General features: G+C 40.8%; 1 protein-coding gene across 2 annotated transcripts in view; it reads right to left on the bottom strand.

Annotated features, from left to right (window-relative positions):
- The window catches only part of sorl1 (sortilin-related receptor, L(DLR class) A repeats containing), a 244,381-nt gene that overhangs the window by 73,380 nt on the left and 152,526 nt on the right, over positions 1-18,475 (bottom strand). For both annotated transcript variants that reach the window (XM_072238121.1, XM_072238122.1), the window contains exons 26-33: positions 15,826-15,951; positions 13,879-13,989; positions 12,941-13,072; positions 6,907-7,038; positions 5,228-5,362; positions 4,280-4,438; positions 1,682-1,837; positions 872-1,000 (exon numbers count right to left, since the gene is read on the bottom strand). In XM_072238121.1, coding sequence (XP_072094222.1) covers positions 872-1,000; positions 1,682-1,837; positions 4,280-4,438; positions 5,228-5,362; positions 6,907-7,038; positions 12,941-13,072; positions 13,879-13,989; positions 15,826-15,951 — 1,080 coding nt within the window. The remainder of the gene's footprint in view (positions 1-871; positions 1,001-1,681; positions 1,838-4,279; positions 4,439-5,227; positions 5,363-6,906; positions 7,039-12,940; positions 13,073-13,878; positions 13,990-15,825; positions 15,952-18,475) is intronic.

Raw genomic sequence — 18,475 nt, 5'->3', positions numbered from 1 at the left:
CATTGAAATTCTTAATATGCTGTTCCCTTTCCCAGTTGTTCACGCTTACTAACACAAGGGGAAAATAGCTCAGAAAATTGAGGCCGTATGTTGTGAAGGATACAGTCCTGGCAAGATCTTGTCAGTTGCATATTTTGCACTACCGAATCAGCTACAGAAGAAACTGATGGCGCAAATATAAAAAAAGAGACGCTGAAACATTCACATAGGCAAAAAAAAATCTTAAGTGACATCTATTGAACAACTTTATGATCCTTTAAAAACAAGATACCAACACTCTTAATCTACATACTGCAATCATAAAATTGGTGCAAAGCACTTTTGGACAGGGAAAGCAAGGTCTGTATAGGAAGCAGCAGGAGTTCTGAGTCCCAGATAAATCAGGACTTAAAGCCAGGCCTGGATCTGGATTAACAATGCAATTTTTCAGCATCGAAGCTGATGCCTTGTTTTGCACTTAAGGGCAAATAAAGGTTTAACATGCTTTATCATCCTGACTCATTACCCAACAATGGACAACATGGGTCTCTCATAATATCTTAATGTTATACTTGAAATCAAAGAGTAAAGATTCTGTTCCAGAGCTGGACATCATGCTGTGATGGAAATATTTATAATCCCCAACTGTATAAAGACAAAAAAATAAATAAGGAAAACAAGCTTCTTTCAGAGTTGTACTGTCACAAAAAAAAAGAAAAATACTTTGATTAAATTTGAATTTAATTTTCTTTATCACAATAACACCACTACAAACTAAAGTTGCTAAATCTTACAGAGTTGGTTTCAACTCCTTACTCAAATAACTTTAAAACACCAGTTACTTCAAGTTAGACGCTGCTTGGCAACCTTAATATTTACACCTGCGACTTACTTGAGCAGTTCTTCTCATCACTGTTATCAGCGCAGTCCAGAAATCCATCACATTGTTCCAGTGGGCTTACACATGTCTCGCCATTGTCACATACAGTTCCATTTGAGCAAAGCAATGGAGCATGGGTAGCTGAAAATTAGATTGTTGCAATGAAGTGCCAGATTTTAAACAACTCAAGAGTTAATCACAATGAAACAATATGTTCAGCAGGGCAATATGCATATTAAAGATAAAACACTACCATTTCAAGCAAAGACCTTCAGCATACTGCACGTATTGATCGATGGGCTTATGTCCAGTTTTCTAAGACTTTTTTTTAAATTTGGAACTCTCTCATCTCAGTGAGGTGACTAAGTGTATCAACATTTGAAGAAAGTCTGTTCTTAAGGTTATTATACTGTTTTTGCCAATACTATAAATAGCTTCATAACTAAGAGTACAAACAGCTAATTTATTCACGTCACAGTAAGATGGCCATAAGTTGTAGTCAATTTTAAATATTCTCACTCACTACCTTTTCTTTTTCCCTCTTTTTTTCTTTAATGCACACCTATTCCCACAAGTTGATGGCAAAATAAATGCATAGAGATAATACATCCGAAGGGGTTGGTTATTACAAGCAACTATATCTCTTTCTACCACAAATGAGGACTGGTAATGGACAACTGAATGTAACTAGTTAGAGAAAACTGTCCTTGAATCAGTGCATTTAAGTCACTCCCTACTTCTGGTATAAAATCTTAAGAATTCTCTTAATTTGCTAATTAATTCAACAGATTCAGTTGCAAGTTGTTCAGCAAATGTACTTACGGCAGTGGCGTTCATCTGATCCATCACGACAATCTCGGTGACCATCGCATTGCTTCCAGTTGGGAATGCAGTTATGGCCTCGGGCACAAGAAAATTCTGTGATACTACATCTTCCAGGAGGCCGTGCCGTAGTGGTAGAAACAGTTGTTCTGTTTGCTGCCGATATAAAATGCATTACATGACCCCCAAGATTTTGAATGCTCAATGGATTAAGAGTTTTCAAAAATCAATTCTGATTGCACTAAACTAAAAAAATTAACACAAAAGCATCCCAAATAAACTTAATAAATCAAATTAATGTGGACAAAGATAACAGACATCAGTAATGAGAAATTAGAGTTTCCAAAGCAGGCAACAAGACAAACAAGTTCGAGTTACGTAGTATCATTTCTATGTGGTGCTGTGTTGGGGCAATGGCATTAACATGGGTAATGCCAACAGGTTCAATAAACTCATGAGAAAGGTTGGTTCTGTTACATGAGCCAAACTATACACACTAGAGGCTGTGGTAGAACAAAGGACCCGATGGAAAATCCTGGTAATTCTGGACAATGTTTCCCACCCTCTGCATGCCACCTTGGCTGAACAGAGGAGCACTTTTAGTAATAGACTAAGACAATCGTGCTGCTCTTAAGAGCGGTATATGAGGTCATTCTTACCTTCGGTCATTAGGCTCTATAATGAGTCAACCTATAGCTGGGGAAGTGATGACCCCCTACTGTTAGACTGTTTGAGGTAACTTTTTTTTTTAAATTCTCTTTTCTTCTAATATTTGTATATCTGTGCACTTATAATGCTGTAACACTGTAATTTCCTTTGGGATCAATAAAGTATCTATGTATCTAACCAAATATAATGCTTCCTCAAACATGTCATAGCCTCGGTCAGGAAGAAGAAAATCATATTTTATCTTCGCAGTGAAAATTATAGGTTTTATGCAGCAACAACTAACTCGAAAATGAACATTTCATACTCAATGAGAACATTACACAAAGGATGGGGAGGCTTTGGGGAGTGCAAAGAAGGTTCACCAGGATGTTGCCTGGATTAGAGTATTGGTATAAGGAGAGGTTGAACAAATTTGGATTGTTTATTCTGAAGCATCGCAGGCTGAAGGGTGACCTGATACAAGCGTATCAAATTATGAGATGCATAGGGGGTAAACAGTCTCCCCCCCACCCCCAGGAAAAACTAACAGGGATAACTTTATGGTGACAGGATCAAAGTTTAAAGGAAATAGATGGGACACATTTAAAAAAAAAAGATACCTGGAATGCACTACCAGGTGAAATGTGGTAGCAGATACTGCAGTGACCTTTAAGAGACATTTTGCATTTAGACAGTCAGGGAATGAAGGGATATAGACCATGTGCAAACTCTGAACTGGCACCATGGTCAGCAGGAACATCGCATCCTGTAGAGCCAACATCTGCATTGTACTGTTGTATTACAATGCAAAGTTCATCTGGGACTAACCAGATGATAATACAGAAATACAGGTGTTTGATGGGAGAGGCAATCTTAGCCATGCAAGATCCAAACTGGATAAAACAGTGCAATATGTGAAACAACTTTCAGTTCCTCAAATTTTAATTGCTCCCCACATATTCAGTTTTAGGTCAGCTGACCCATTTGCTGATTATGAACTAAATCAAAGTTCAATGGACAACTGTTCTAGAATCACAGCTGCTCAGTTAAAGATGATCATCACTGAAGCCAATGTAACAGGGTAGCAAAACTCACTATTGTAAACTATGGACAATCAATAGCAGAGGAATTGTCTATAAACTAAGAGGATCTTGAACTGCTTTCAAGATGGCTCCTTACTACAAGTAGGTCATAGTTCACAGCCTATCAAAGTATTTTAAAAACTCACTGATATTCAGGGAAATTCTATTATTAAAATAATAAAATAAAAAATGTAATTTAAAAACATTGATATATTAACAATTAATACATCAAGTTTTATCCGCAAGGTCATTAACCCCATTTCCATGTTAGTCTCCTCACACAGAAGACCAAGGGCCAGGTGCATAGTACATCTAGACTCTCTCTTCAAGTTACTATCCTAGCATAGGGTTTTGGCAAAACTTGATGAGTGAATAGTCAAATTCAGCAAATGTTCCATAATATGCCATTAAATCAACAGCAGCAAAAAAGCACTACTCGAGAAAATCATGGCTTTCGATACTTCAATTGCAGTGGCCAGTAATAGCACCAACTAGAAATATATTCAAGAGATTTATTATAAAACATACATGCAAACAATTACTAGAGAATCACCAGCTGCAAAATTTATACATGTTGGAAATTCCAGGAATCAATGCAGCAAGAACTTTGAAGTAAATAAATGCAACCTTTGTTCAATAAGCCCCAGCTATGGTCTGCAATAAGGTGTGATAAATTTAAGTTTTAGCAGTGCAATATTTAATAATGAAATAAATTTCTGTTTTACTCACTGATTGTGACAAACACTTAAAAAAGAAAATCAGACTTTAAACAAGAAAGGTGCATAAAGAAACCCCAATATTTTGCAACATATATTATGTTCAATGAAGCCAAGATCTCAGTTTATGTACAGCCATCATGTGTTCTTACCTGAAATAGATGGGCAACCTTCCTCATCAGAACCATCCCCACAATCTTCGTAATCATCACATACCCAATGGTTTACAATGCATCCCCCAGAATTGCATCTGAAATGGTTGGGGCCACAACTCAAAGGAACTTCAGTAGTGTGTGGAACAGGAATTGAACCTGAAATAGATGCAAAGACTCATGTTCTTTGGCTAATTTAAGTAGCAATTTTAGGAGCCAGAACTAAATTAGTAGACACGATCTTTCACATCTAAAACTATCTGTTTTTTCTGCAAATTCTGCTTTCTCAATGCAAACTTGAGCAGGAAATATCAACAAGCACCAGTACCATACAAAGAGCGCTGCATTGTCATGTTAAACACAGAATAAGCCCAAAGAGACATGCAAGCATCCAATGAAACTGGAATCACATCTGACTAAAACTTCACCTGGCCACAAGGTTGTTTGCTACCAACTGGACTTCAATATGGCTGTCAAAGATATGAAAGGTACCACATAAATACAAGCTTGTTCTTTAACAATAATAATGTTTTCATATTTGAAATTTGTTTCAATGTTCTATTCTACATCTTTGGTCTTTCTCTTTTCACCCCATATAATTATAGTAAATGGAAGTGACTATTTTCACTTCAAAACCAATTTCCATTACTACACTGTAATTAAATCCTGCTTAAACCAACACCCAGAGTCATACAGTCTGGAAAAAGGGCATTCAGCTCATCACTTCCAAGATATACAGTGGCAACAATCCATATTAATCCCATCTTCCAGTACTTAGTCCAGAGACATCTATGCTTGTGTAATTTAAAGTGCTCAGAGACTTCGTAAATGCAATCAGTGACTATCAGCCATAATGATGTAGAGACAAGTTACAAGCATTTCCCACCAGTTATTAGTGTATTCCACCCAAACAACAAATCATATTATTGTATTTATTTTGGCTCCTACCAGGGCAGCCATCTTCATCAGACCAGTCTCCACAGTCATTCTCCCCATCACATTTCCACCACATCGGTATACATTTTCCATTCCGGCAACTGAACTGAAAATACTTCATACAAGAAGGTGCCTCAGTAGGATATCCTGCAAAGATTCAAAAACCATATCAATGCCTGGTCACGAGGAAATCTGCAGATGCTGGAAATTCAAACAACACACACAAAAAGTGCTGGTGAAAGCAGCAGGCCGGGCAGCATCTATAGGAAGAGGTACGGTCGACGTTTCGAGCCGAGACCCTTCATGAGGACTAACCGAAAGAAGAGATAGTAAGAAATTCAAAAGTGTGGGGGGAGGGGGAGATCCGAAATGATAGAGGAAGGCTGGAGGGGAGGGGTACATCTAAGAGCTGGAAAGTTGATAGGCAAAAGGGTTACCAGGCTGGAGAAGAGAGAGGCTCATGGGATGGGAAGCCTGGGGAGAAAGAGAAGGAGGGAGGGGAGCCCGGAGGGTGGAAAGCAGGCAAGAAGTTATAGTGAGAGTGACAGAGGAAGAAAAAAAAGAGAGAGAGAGAGAGAGAGAGAAAAAAAGAGGGAAAAATAAAAAATATGTTAAATAAGGGATGGGGTGTGAAGGGGAGGAGGGGCATTAACGGAAGTTAGAGAAGTCAATATTCATGCCATCAGGTTGGAGGCTACCCAGTCGGAATATAAGGTGTTGTTTCCGTCTGGGTAGCCTCAAACCTGATGGCATGAATATTGACTTCTCTAACTTCCGTTAATGTCCCTCCTCCCCTTCACACCCCATCTCTTATTTAATATATTTTTTATTTTCTCCCCCCTTTTTTTTCCTCTCTCTTTTCTCCCTGTCTCTCTCACTATAACTCCTTGCCTGCTCTCCACCCGCTGGGCTCCCCTCCCCCCTTCTCTTTCTCCCCAGGCTTCCCGTCCCTTGATCCTCTCTCTTCTCCAGCCTGGTATCCCTTTTGTCTATCAACTGTCCAGCTCTTAGCTCCACCCCTCCCCTCCAGCCTTCTCCTATCATTTCAGATCTCTTCCCCCCCACCCCACACTTTCAAATCTCTTACTATCTCTTCTTTCAGTTAGTCCTGACGAAGGATCTTGACCCGAAACGTCAACTGTACCTCTTCCTAGAGATGCTGCCTGGCCTGCTGCGTTCACCAGCATTTTTTGAGTGTGTTGTTTCAATGCCTGGTAAGGATTTTTGTTTAAAAAAGTCTAGCAACCTGATTGCTTAAACAATACAGAAAATTAAAGTAATTTACACTGTATAATGTTATCATTTATGGGATGGGTATTCACCAGCAGTGCATTTGCTGTCTAACCTTAATTGCCCAATCTCAGCAGTCAGATTGGTATGTCTGGAGCAGCACACAGGTCAGATTAGGCAAGAAATCATAGACTTCCTTCCCCAAAAGGACATTAGTGAACCATGTCAGTTTTGAAACAAATCTACCAGTTTAATGCCAGTGTTCTTAGCCTTTAAAAGAAATCATTACATATTATTTGAAATCAAATTCATCAAGTCCCGAGTGAGATTCAAAGCCATTTTTCTAGATCAATAGGTAAATCTAAACAACTGACGTTTAAAGAAAATGATGCATTTTATAGAAGGAGAAATTTCATAGAATGATCATTAACCACCAGGCATAGGGAAGACTGTCTACTTACTACAATTTGCTTCATCTGAGTAGTCTCCACAGTCATCCACCCCATCACACTTCCACTCCATGCTAATGCATACTCCATTCGAGCATTTGAAACTGAAGGGCTCACAGGTTCGACTGAACTCATCTGTCTGGGCTACGAAGTAAAAATATCAACAGAAAGTGTTAGTATTCTCACTTAATATCAATTTAGCAATTTACAAGCAAGGCAACCTAACTGAGTGACATACATGACACCTCAAAAAAAACAACAAAATTTTAATACTGAGTGCTTGCAGACACCATCTCAAAAGTTTGAGTCCACTCCTGCATTTCTCACCTGTATCATTTTATCCAGAAATTCTGCTTATATTCAATATTAGATCATTAACAATTCACATGTTAGTTATTTAATTTTAAAGTGATTGTTATGGACTTAGTAGGTTTTGAAAAATCTATTTACTGTATATACAGATATTCTTCATTTCTGGAAAATGTCCAAAAACTAAATTTCCTCACACCTTTAGATCTGCTGTTATAACCTGCTTGTTCATAAACTATACAGGTTTCCCCCACCATCCGAAGGTAGAGCGTTCCTATGAAACAGTTCGTAAGCCGAAATGTCGTAAAGTGAAAAAGCAATTACCATTTATTTAGATGGGAAAATTTTGTGAGCGTTTGCAAACCCAAAAATAACCTACCAAATCATGCCAAATAACACATAAAACCTAAAGTAACAGTAACACATAGTAAAAGCAGGAATGATATGATAAATACACAGCCTATATTAGGTAGAAATACCTTTCCACAATCATTACTGCACTGTTCTCCATAGCGAAAATCTCACGCAAGCGCCGTCGGCAGAAAATCTCACGCAAGCGCTGTTGGCAGAAACACGGCACAAGTGCTCTCCAGTAACCTTTAAGCTATGAAGCTGCCAAATCATACCAAATACCATGTAAAAATACACAGCCTATATAAAGTAGACATACTGTATGTACAGTGTATCACTTACCAGAATCAGGACAGCGCCGAGCACACTGTTAGGCTGAGTCATCGCAGGTTTGGGTGGTGCAGTGGCCCCCACCCTCCGGGCCACCAACCGATACCGATCCACGAAGCATGCAGGGGTACAGGGTTGCCAGGAGGCACACAGCACATCTTTAAGAAAAAAGCCAAAACAAACATGCTAATTAATTAGGTGCCGCCCGGCACGTAATTGTCGGCCCAGATCAGTCCCGATTTCAGATTGTGTCGTCTCTGATCTGGGCCGATAATTACGTGCCGGGCGGCACCTAATTAATTAGCATGTTTGTTTTGGCTTTTTTCTTAAAGATGTGCTGTGTGCCTCCCGGCTACCGCTGCATTCTCCGCGAATCGGTATCTGTCCGTGGCCTGGGTGTTGGGGTGGTGGGACACTGGGGTGTCATCTCATCATCATCTGTTTCCAATAGAGCAGGCAGGTCATCTTCTATCTCTGCCTGCCTCCATGTCGAAGGTTGAGGTTCGTCGTCTGCTGTGGCTGATGTGGAAGGCTTGCTTGACTGCTGAGCCTCGCACATTTTTCTATCACACAGTTCTTTGTAAGCACTCAAACCATCCTGCAAATATCCCCTAAACCCACGTACCTTTCAAAATTAAAGTCGTACTTTATCATTGCAGCGAAAATCTCACGCAGTTGCTTCACATTCAGTTCGCTACTGCATTTGGTTTTGATTGTTATCTTTTTTTCTTCCAATTGCATCAGCTCTTCATCTATCAGTTCTTGGTCATGGGATGCCAAAACCTCTTCAACATCATCTTCGTCAGCTTCCACAAGCCAAACTCACTTTGTCCTTACTTCGTTCACCACGATTGAAATGCTTAATTATGTCTAGCTTTACACTAAGTGTAACACCCTTACGGGCTCTTTTAGGCTTTTCCGATACTATAGAACTCATCTCGCTAATGGCCGCTCACAGGTACGTGTTTAACCAATGCCGGTGAGAATGCCGTTCAGAATCCGGGGAGAGCAGCTGCTCGGGGCGTGCGCTGCTTTTTTCGCACGCTGAATTTTTTTCGTAGCAGTGAAAACACCTTCTGTTAGCGAAAACAGGGTACTAATGTAGGTCTTTCGTAACAGTGAGGTTTTGTAAAGTGAACGTTCGAAAAGCGGGGGACACCTGTACTATGTGTGAACCTTCAATCATGCTGTAAATATTTAGCTACCTTGATTTTCCTGAGTTTATGATCTTACAAGTATTATATACAATGCATATACCATACACATGTAACCAGTATAGTTGTAAAATTTAGCAAGTAATAGAAATAACTCTCGTTGTTTGTACTTTGGTCCTTATAAAGGGTTTCACCCAAAACATTCACTAGTCTTTTCTTTTAACTGAATAATTCGCTGACAGTAAAAGCCATACTTGCTTACCATGTTCAGGTCCACGCTACTCCATGGAACTTGTCTTGATAAATTGAATAATATTTGGGTAATTAGTCTTAAAATACCACAGCCCACTACTGAAACTGAAAGAAATCTCAAATCTCCCAAGACAACTACCAGCCAACATGTTAAATGTTCCTAACCGGACACTGAAGACAGGCAAGTCCTAGCTAAATAAACAGCAAGCTTTCTAGTGATGAGTAAAGAGCACCCTTGTATCTCAGTAAGCACCTGTGATTTGACAAAGAACCACCAACCTTTAGGTATTGCTCATCTGTGGATAAAATTTAGATTGGAAACTCAGTTTTGCACCAGAGAGAAGAGTAGCCGAAGAGTAACAATGTTCGATAATGGATAAATTTCTGATGATTTTTCAGTATTTAGCTAAGTGGAAGATTCAGTGGATTTCCACATGTAAATAAACACTGATCATCAAGTAACTTATCCACGAGTTTATTTTTAATTATCTATCTTCTGACTTATCAGAATTAATTAACACTTTAACAGTTATAATTACTGCTGACAAACCAAGCCTGATCTGAATTAAACTTGCGATTCTGTAATTCTTTTTTCGTTGAGCTATACTGCAAACAGCAGAGAAAAAAAGGATATTTATGTAATGTGAGGTTTGCTATGTATTCTTCAAATTCCCAACACTTGTCAGCATTTTACCAATCATCTTTGTTATTCTGGAACATGCTTAGTTTGAGTTTAATGTTTCTCATACAGAGATGGTTATAAATTACAAAACAGTTCTGAAAATAACATAGAACAATACAGCACAGTACAGGCCCTTCGGCCCACAATGTTGTGCTGACCCTTAAACCCTGCCTCCCATATAAGCCCCCACCTTAAATTCCTCCATATAGCTGTCTAGTAGTCTCTTAAACTTCACTAGTGTATCTGCCTCCACCACTGACTCAGGCAGTGCATTCCACGCACCAACCACTCACTGAGTGAAAAAACCTTCCTCTAATATCCCCCTTGAACTTCCCACCCCTTACCTTAAAGCCATGTTCTCTTGTATTGAGCAGTGGTGCCCTGGGGAAGAGGCGCTGGCTATCCACACTATCTCTTCCTCTTATTATCTTGTACACCTCTATCATGTCTCCTCTCATCCTCCTTCTCTCCAAAGAGTAAAGCCCTAGCTCCCTTAATCTCTGATCATAATCCATACTCTCTAAACCAGGCAGCATCCTGGTAAGTCTCCTCTGTACCCTTTCCAATGCTTCCACATCCTTCCTATAGTGAGGCAACCAGAACTGGACACAGTACTCCAAGTGTGGCCTAACCAGAGTTTTATAGAGATGTATCATTACATCGCGACTCTTAAACTCTATCCCTCGACTTATGAAAGCTAACACTCCATAAGCTTTCTTAACTACCCTATCCACCTGTGAGGCAACTTTCAGGGATCTGTGGACATGTACCCTGAGATCCCTCTGCCCCTCCACACTACCAAGTATCCTGCCATTTACTTTGTACTCTGCCTTGGAGTTTGTCCTTCCAAAGTGTACCACCTCACACTTCTCTGGGTTGAACTCCATCTGCCACTTCTCAGCCCACTTCTGCATCCTATCAATGTCTCTCTGCAATCTTCGACAATCCCCTACACTATCCACAACATCACCAACCTTTGTGTCGTCTGCAAACTTGCCAACCCACCCTTCTACCCCAACATCCAGGTCGTTAATAAAAATCACGAAAAGTAGAGGTCCCAGAACAGATCCTTGTAGGACACCACTAGTCACAACCCTCCAATCCGAATGTACTCCCTCCACCACGACCCTCTGCCTTCTGCAGGCAAGCCAATTCTGAATCCACCTGGCCAAACTTCCCTGGGTCCCATGCCTTCTGACTTTCTGAATAAGCCTACCGTGTGGAACCTTGTCAAATGTCTTACTAAGATCTATGTAGATCACATCCACTGCACTACTCTCATCTATATGCCTGGTCACCTCCTCAAAGAACTCTATCAGACTTGTTGGACATGATCTGCCCTTCACAAAGCCATGCTGACCGTCCCTGATCAGACCGTGATTCTCTAAATGCCCATAGATCCTATCTCTAAGAATCTTTTCCAACAGCTTTCCCATCACAGACGCAAGGCTCACTGGTCTATAATTACCCGGACTATCCCTACTACCTTTTTTGAACAAGGGGACAACATTTGCCTCCCTCCAATCCTCTTGTACAGTTCCCGTGGACAACGAGGACATAAAGAGCCTAGCCAGAGGCTCAGCAATCTCTTCCCTCGCCTCGTGGAGCAGCCTAGGGAATATTCCATCAGGCCCCGGGGACTTTTCTGTCCTAATGTTTTTTAACAACTCCAACACCTCTTCTCCCTTAATATCAACATGTTCCAGAACATCAACCTCACTCATATTGTCCTCATCGTCATCAAGTTCCCTCTCATTGGTGAATACCAGAGAGAAGTATTCATTGAGGACCTCGCTCACTTCCACAGCCTCCAGGCACATCTTCCCACCTTTATCTCTAATCGATCCTATCTTCACTCCTGTCAACCTTTTGTTCTTCACATAATTGAAGAATGCCTCGGGGTTTTCCTTTACCCACTCGCCAAGGCCTTCTCATGTCCCCTTCTTGCTCTTCTCAGCCCCTTCTTAAGCTCCTTTCTTGCTTCCCTATATTCCTCAATAGACCCATCTGATCCTTGCTTCCTAAGCCTCACATATGCCGCTTTCTTCCACCTGACTAGATTTTCCACCTCACTTGTCACCCATGGTTCCTTCACCCTACCATTCTTTATCTTCCTCACCAGGACAAATTTATCCCGAACATCCTGCAAGAGATCTCTAAACATCGACCACATGTCCATAGTACATTTCCCTGCAAAAACATCATCCCAATTCACATCCGCAAGTTCTAGCCTTACAGCCTCATGACTTGCCTTCCCCAATTAAAAACTTTCCTGTCCTCTCTGATTCTATACTTTTCCATGATAATGTTAAAGGCCAGGGAGCGGTGGTCACTGCCCCCCAGATGCTCACCCACTGAGAGATCTGTGACCTGACCCGGTTCATTAACTTGCAGATTCAGTTTGTTTGGATGCATCTCTCTATGGGAGACATTTTTTTCCTCAATTAATACAGTATATAAAGGGCGAAGAAAATTTCACAGGCCAAAATGTGACAACGGTTACGATCTGGTTTCTTTTTCCTCAGTGAGCAGAAGTATTGACTGGTTTAAAGCCTAATAAATTAAGAATATTCTATCTGATTTCTGCTTAATGCTAATCTCAGCTAAGACTGCAAGCTAGGTTAAGAATTGATTGAAGTGCCTGCCACTGGATAACAACAGAGCAAAAATAGTTAGTCATTTTGTTATGGTTCTTGCTTCTGCTAGTTATTCGATTAACCCTGTTAGGATAGTTAATGCTCAGTCTTAAACACAGTGTTATCCAAAGTTACAATAATCAATTGCTACCTGGAAACAAGGCCAACATGTGGAACAGTCATATGCGGGCAGGAAGACCAACTTCTTTTCTCCCAAAAATGTGACCCAATTTGACCATGTGGTAGAACACAAATCCTATTATCAAGTCAGTTTCTACAGATTTTGCTTTAAATGGCTTTAACAAGCTATGAAAATAATGAAGAAAACATACTACAATGAGCATAATCTGCATCCTCATCTGAACCATCGTCACATTGTCGGATTCCATCACAGATCATCATTTTCTGCAAGCACTGGTGTCCATCCTTACAGGCGAATTCAAAGTACGGGGAGCACAATGGGCCTGATGAAGTTGATAAAAAAATTAACTGTGGTAATATTCAGGTTTAATATTTAAATACAACAGCAACTTTTATTTCTACAGCTTATGCAGATGAAAGTCATTTCAAGCCATTTGCAGCAATATCTTACTACTTATGTCTGGGGAAGTGGGAATTACAAATCTTTTGGTTGGAACAACAAATATACATTCTATGAATTTTAAGTCAAGCATTTATATATAACGAGTTAAATTGAATGGAAGGGCGGAAAAACAAAGCAGTAACCAGAGGTTAGAATATAGAAACAATATGTCGAGAAGTAAATCAAGAACTTAATTATATAAAATGTCAATAAAATTCCACATACATACCCTAGTAGGGCATGAAATTCCCTTGGTCAAAAAATACCTGTTAATTACTAACTATAATAATAAAGAAAGATACCACTTTGAACAGATTTTTGAATTGTTTCTACTTGTGCAAGAATAATCAAACAATTTTATCTTTAACCCAACAAAAATGTTCATACACAATGATGTCTTAAATGTGACAGTATTGATACTATATAATGTTAGGTAGTGCTCTTCCAGACTATTACATTACAGAGCAAACTGAATTATGCTTGTCTAATTAAAGAATCACAGAATTGTACAGCAATGGAACAGGGAATTATCCACACCAATCAGCAACCATCCTTCTGTATTTATTCCATCATCCAGCACTCAGTCCATGCCAAAGAATCCAAGTGTCCATCTAGCCACTTTTTAAATGTGTTGAAAATATACAGTACATGGTTGAAAGTTAAAAAAAAAAATGCAGAAGCACTCACTGCAGTTTTGCTCATCTGATTCGTCCAAACAGTCTGGCACGCCATTGCAACGTTCTGTCATTCCAATACATGTACCATTGTCGCATTTAAATCCTTTACAACCAGCCTTAACTGCACGAAAACATGATTGGAGGAAAAGCAAATGTATTGGAAATAAAACAGCATGCTCGACTTCTAATACATGTACTAAACAGCCCACACCGTTCAGGAATTACGTAGACCTATCCAGTTAACTGACTTGATTTTATTAACGCACCAAAAACTAATAATGCATTGGCCAAACTGAAAAAGGAAAAACATAGATTATCAAGAACTCAAATCTTTACTGGATACATACAGATGTTAATTAACTTTGTCATCTATTCCAATTCTAACATTGAACAGAGATGCAAAGTAGTTGGCTAAATGAACTGAACCTTAAAACTTAAGTCACATATCATTAGAATGACTCAAACGATTTAATCATTATATACTTATAAACATTTTATAGACATACTTATAGACAATTATAAACATTATAGATGGAGTGATCAGCAGTACTAGGGCTCCACAGGGGACTGTCTTGTCTCCTTTTCTCTTCACCATTTACACCTCGGACTTCAACTACTGCACAGAGTCTTGTCATCTGCAGAAGTTTTCAGATGACTCTGCCATAGTTGGATGCATCAGCAAGGGAGATGAGGCTGAGTACAGGGCTACGGTAGGAAACTTTGTCACATGGTGTGAGCAGAATTACCTGCAGCTTAATGTGAAAAAGACTAAAGAGCTGGTGGTAGACCTGAGGAGAGCTAAGGCACCGGTGACCCCTGTTTCCATCCAGGGGGTCAGTGTGGACATGGTGGAGGATTACAAATACCTGGGGATACGAATTGACAATAAACTGGACTGGTCAAAGAACACTAAGGCTGTCTACAAGAAGGGTCAGTGCCGTCTCTATTTCCTGAGGAGATTGAGGTCCTTTAACATCTGCCGGACGATGCTGAGGATGTTCTATGAGTCTGTGGTGGCCAGTACTATCATGTTTGCTGTTGTGTGCTGGGGCAGCAGGCTGAGGGTAGCAGACACCAACAGAATCAACAAACTCATTCGTAAGGCCAGTGATGTTATGGGGATGGAACTGGACTCTCTGACGGTGGTGTCTGAAAAGAGGATGCTGTCCAAGTTGCATACCATCTTGGTCAATGTCTCCCATCCACTACATAATGTACTGGTTGGGCACAGGAGTACACTCAGCCAGAGACTCACTCCACCGAGATGCAACACTGAGCGTCATAGGAAGTCATTCCTGCCTGTGGCCATCAAACTTCACAACTCCTCCCTTGGAGGGTCAGACACCCTGAGCCAATAGGCTGGTCCTGGACTTATTTCCTGGCATAATTTACATATTACTATTTACAAACATTTGTAATTATTTATGGTTTTACTACTAATTATTTATGGTGCAACTGTAACGAAAACCAATTTCCCTCAGGATCAATAAAGTATGACTATGACTCGTAACTAACTAAAACCCAGCTCCACAAATTTCATGGCCAATAAAATCAACTGCATATGCAACTGGGTTATTTGTATAAATTAGAAACAAGTAGCTGGAAATGCTCAAAATTATTTAATTTCTTTATGTTGTACTACAATTTAGTTTTTAAAAAGAAAGCTCAGGTTAAGGTTCTATGTTTGTGCCATCTTTAAACATTTGCGTGTTTTTCTCCTGTTCACTTGCTTTTCCGCCTCTATTCACAAATACATTTGTACAAAATGCACAGGTATTTGAGATTTTGATACTGTCTCAAAGACAGAAATAGCCTTTTGTTTTTGACTGCATGATTTACCTCAACAGTAAAAGACCATAACCTGGTCTCAACTTTTGATGCAAATTATTCACCTTATTTACATGCAGATTGCCAATAAACAAAAAAGACGAAAGTGGCTTATACACAGGATTCTTACCACAGATATCATCTCCTTCATCTGTCCCATCAAAGCAGTCATCATCTCCATCACACAGCCAACCAAGCTGGATGCAGTTACCATTTTTGCAAGTAAAGTCGCTAGCATCACAGGTGTGTTTATTTGCTAAAGAAAATGTTTGTGTTAATGATTGTTTCAGAAAATAAGCAATATAATTACACACATTTCGAGATAACTATGCATTTACACTCTGCAGCACACCACACCACAGAAAAGATGTATTTTGGACAAATTTGATTATCCTAAAGTAAAAGGCAGAGGTTCCAATAAAACCACAAACAAGACAAAATCTGCAGATGAACGCAGCAGGCCAGGCAGCATCTCTAGGAAGAGGTACAGTCGACGTTTCAGGCCGAGACCCTTCGTCAGGACTAACTGAAGGAAGAGCTAGTAAGAGATTTGAAAGTAGGAGAGGGAGGGGGAGATCCAAAATGATAGGAGAAGACAGGAGGGGGAGGGATAGAGCCAAGAGCTGGACAGGTGATTGGCAAAAGAGGTATGAGAGGATCATGGGATGGAAGGCTTAGGGAGAAAGAAAGGGGGAGGGAAGCCCAGAAAATGGGCAAGGAGTATAGTGAGAGGGACAGAAGGAGAGAAAGGAGACAGAGAAAGTATATATACACACACACACACACACACACACACATATATATATAAAATAATAAATAAAAAATGGATGGGGAGCTCGTTGACTTCATTAACTTTGCCTCCAACTTTCACCCTGCCCTTAAGTTTACCTGGTCCATTTCCGACACCTCCCTCCCCTTTCTAGATCTTTCTGTCTCTATCTCCGGAGACAGCTTATCTACTGATGTCAACTATAAGCCTACGGACTTTCACAGCTATCTGGACTATCCCTCTTCTCATCCTGTCTCTTGCGAAAATGCCATCCTCTTCTCGCAATCCCTCCATCTCCGCCGCATCTGCTCTCAGGATGAGGCTTTTCATTCCAGGATGAAGGAGATGTCCTCCTTTTTTAAAGAAAGGGGCTTCCTCCACCATCAACTCTGCTCTCAAACGCATCTCTCCCATTTCACACACATCTGCTCTCACCCCATCCTCCCGCCGCTCCACTAGGAATAGGGTTCCTCTGGTCCTCTCCTACCACCCCACCAGCCTCCAGGTCCAACATGTGATTCTCCGTAACTTCCACCACCTCCAATGGGATCCCACCACTAAGCACATCTCTCCCTCCCCCACCCCCCCCAACTTTCCACAGGGATCGCTCCCTACGTGACTCCCTTGTCCATTCGTCGTCGTCCCCCATCCCTCCCCACCGATCTCCCTCCCGGCACTTATCCTTGTAAGTGGAACAAGTGCTACACATGCCCTTATACTTCCTCCCTCACCACCATTCAGGGCCCCAGACAATCCTTCCAGGTGAGGCAACACTTCACCTGAGAGTTGGCTGGTGTGACATACTGCGTCCGGTGCTCCCTTCTTTATATTGGTGAGACCCGAAGCAGACTGGGAGATCGTTTCACTGAACACCTACGCTGTCTGCCAGAGTAGGCAGGATCACCCGGTGGCCACACATTTTAATTCCACGTCCCATTCCCATTCTGAAATGTCTACCCACGGCCTCCTCTACTGTAAAGATGAAGCCACACTCAGGTTGGAGTAAAAACACCTTATATTCCATCTGGGTAGCCTTCAACCTGATGGCATGAACATTGACTTCTCTAACTTCCGCTCATGCCCCATGTCCCCCTCGTACCCCATCCGTGTACGTATGATATATATATTTTCCCCTTTTTCTCTCTCTCCTTTTTCTCCCTCTGTCCCTCTCACTATCCTCCTTGCCCATCCTCTGGGCTTCCCTCTCCCTTTCTTTCTCCCTAGGCCTCCCGTCCCATGATCCTCTCATATCCCTTTTGCCAATCAACTGTCCAGCTCTTGGCTCCATCCCTCCCTCTCCTGTCTTCTATCATTTCGGATCTCCCCCCCCCCACTTTCAAATCTCTTACTAGCTCTTCTTTCAGTTAGTCCTGACGAAGGGTCTCGGCCCGAAACATTGACTGTACCTCTTCTTAGAAATGCGACCAGGCCTGCTGCGTTCACCAGCAACTTTTGTGTGTGTTGCTTGAAATTCCAGCCTCTGCAGATTTCCTCATGTTTGCGTTTCTAAAATCTGCAGATGCTGGAAATCCAAGCAACACACACAAAATGCTGGAGGAACTTAGCAGGCCACACAGCATTCTATGGGAAACAGTACAGTTGACATTTCGGGAAGAGACTCTTCAGCAGGACCAATAAAATGTTCATGCCTTATAACTGATCCATTTGATAGCTTTCATTTGAGAGTGCTTCATAAATTAAATTTGCTGTTTTTGAAAATGTTAGATTGAAAATGTAAATGCCAAGTTTTATCAAGCATCATCTTCTCTATCAAAACTTGTTAGATCAGGGGTTCCCAACCTACAGTCCACGGACCCCTTGCTCAACAGTAAAAAGTTAGGAACCCCCTGGTTTAGATGAAATATCTCCCAATTTTCAATAACTTGCACAATTTTCTCAAAGCAGTCAAATGAACCCCAGATTATAAAACAGGTCATAGACTTGGATGAGTTGGGCCAATCACTGGGTACCCTTCTACATTTAACCCTGCATTTGGTTCACAGGTGATTTG

Source organism: Mobula birostris, chromosome 20 (assembly GCF_030028105.1).
Source record: "Mobula birostris isolate sMobBir1 chromosome 20, sMobBir1.hap1, whole genome shotgun sequence".
In the NCBI taxonomy this organism is placed as follows: domain Eukaryota; kingdom Metazoa; phylum Chordata; class Chondrichthyes; order Myliobatiformes; family Myliobatidae; genus Mobula; species Mobula birostris.
The sequence above is the reverse complement of the archived record's forward strand: the minus strand, read 5'-3'. Positions and strand labels throughout refer to the sequence as shown.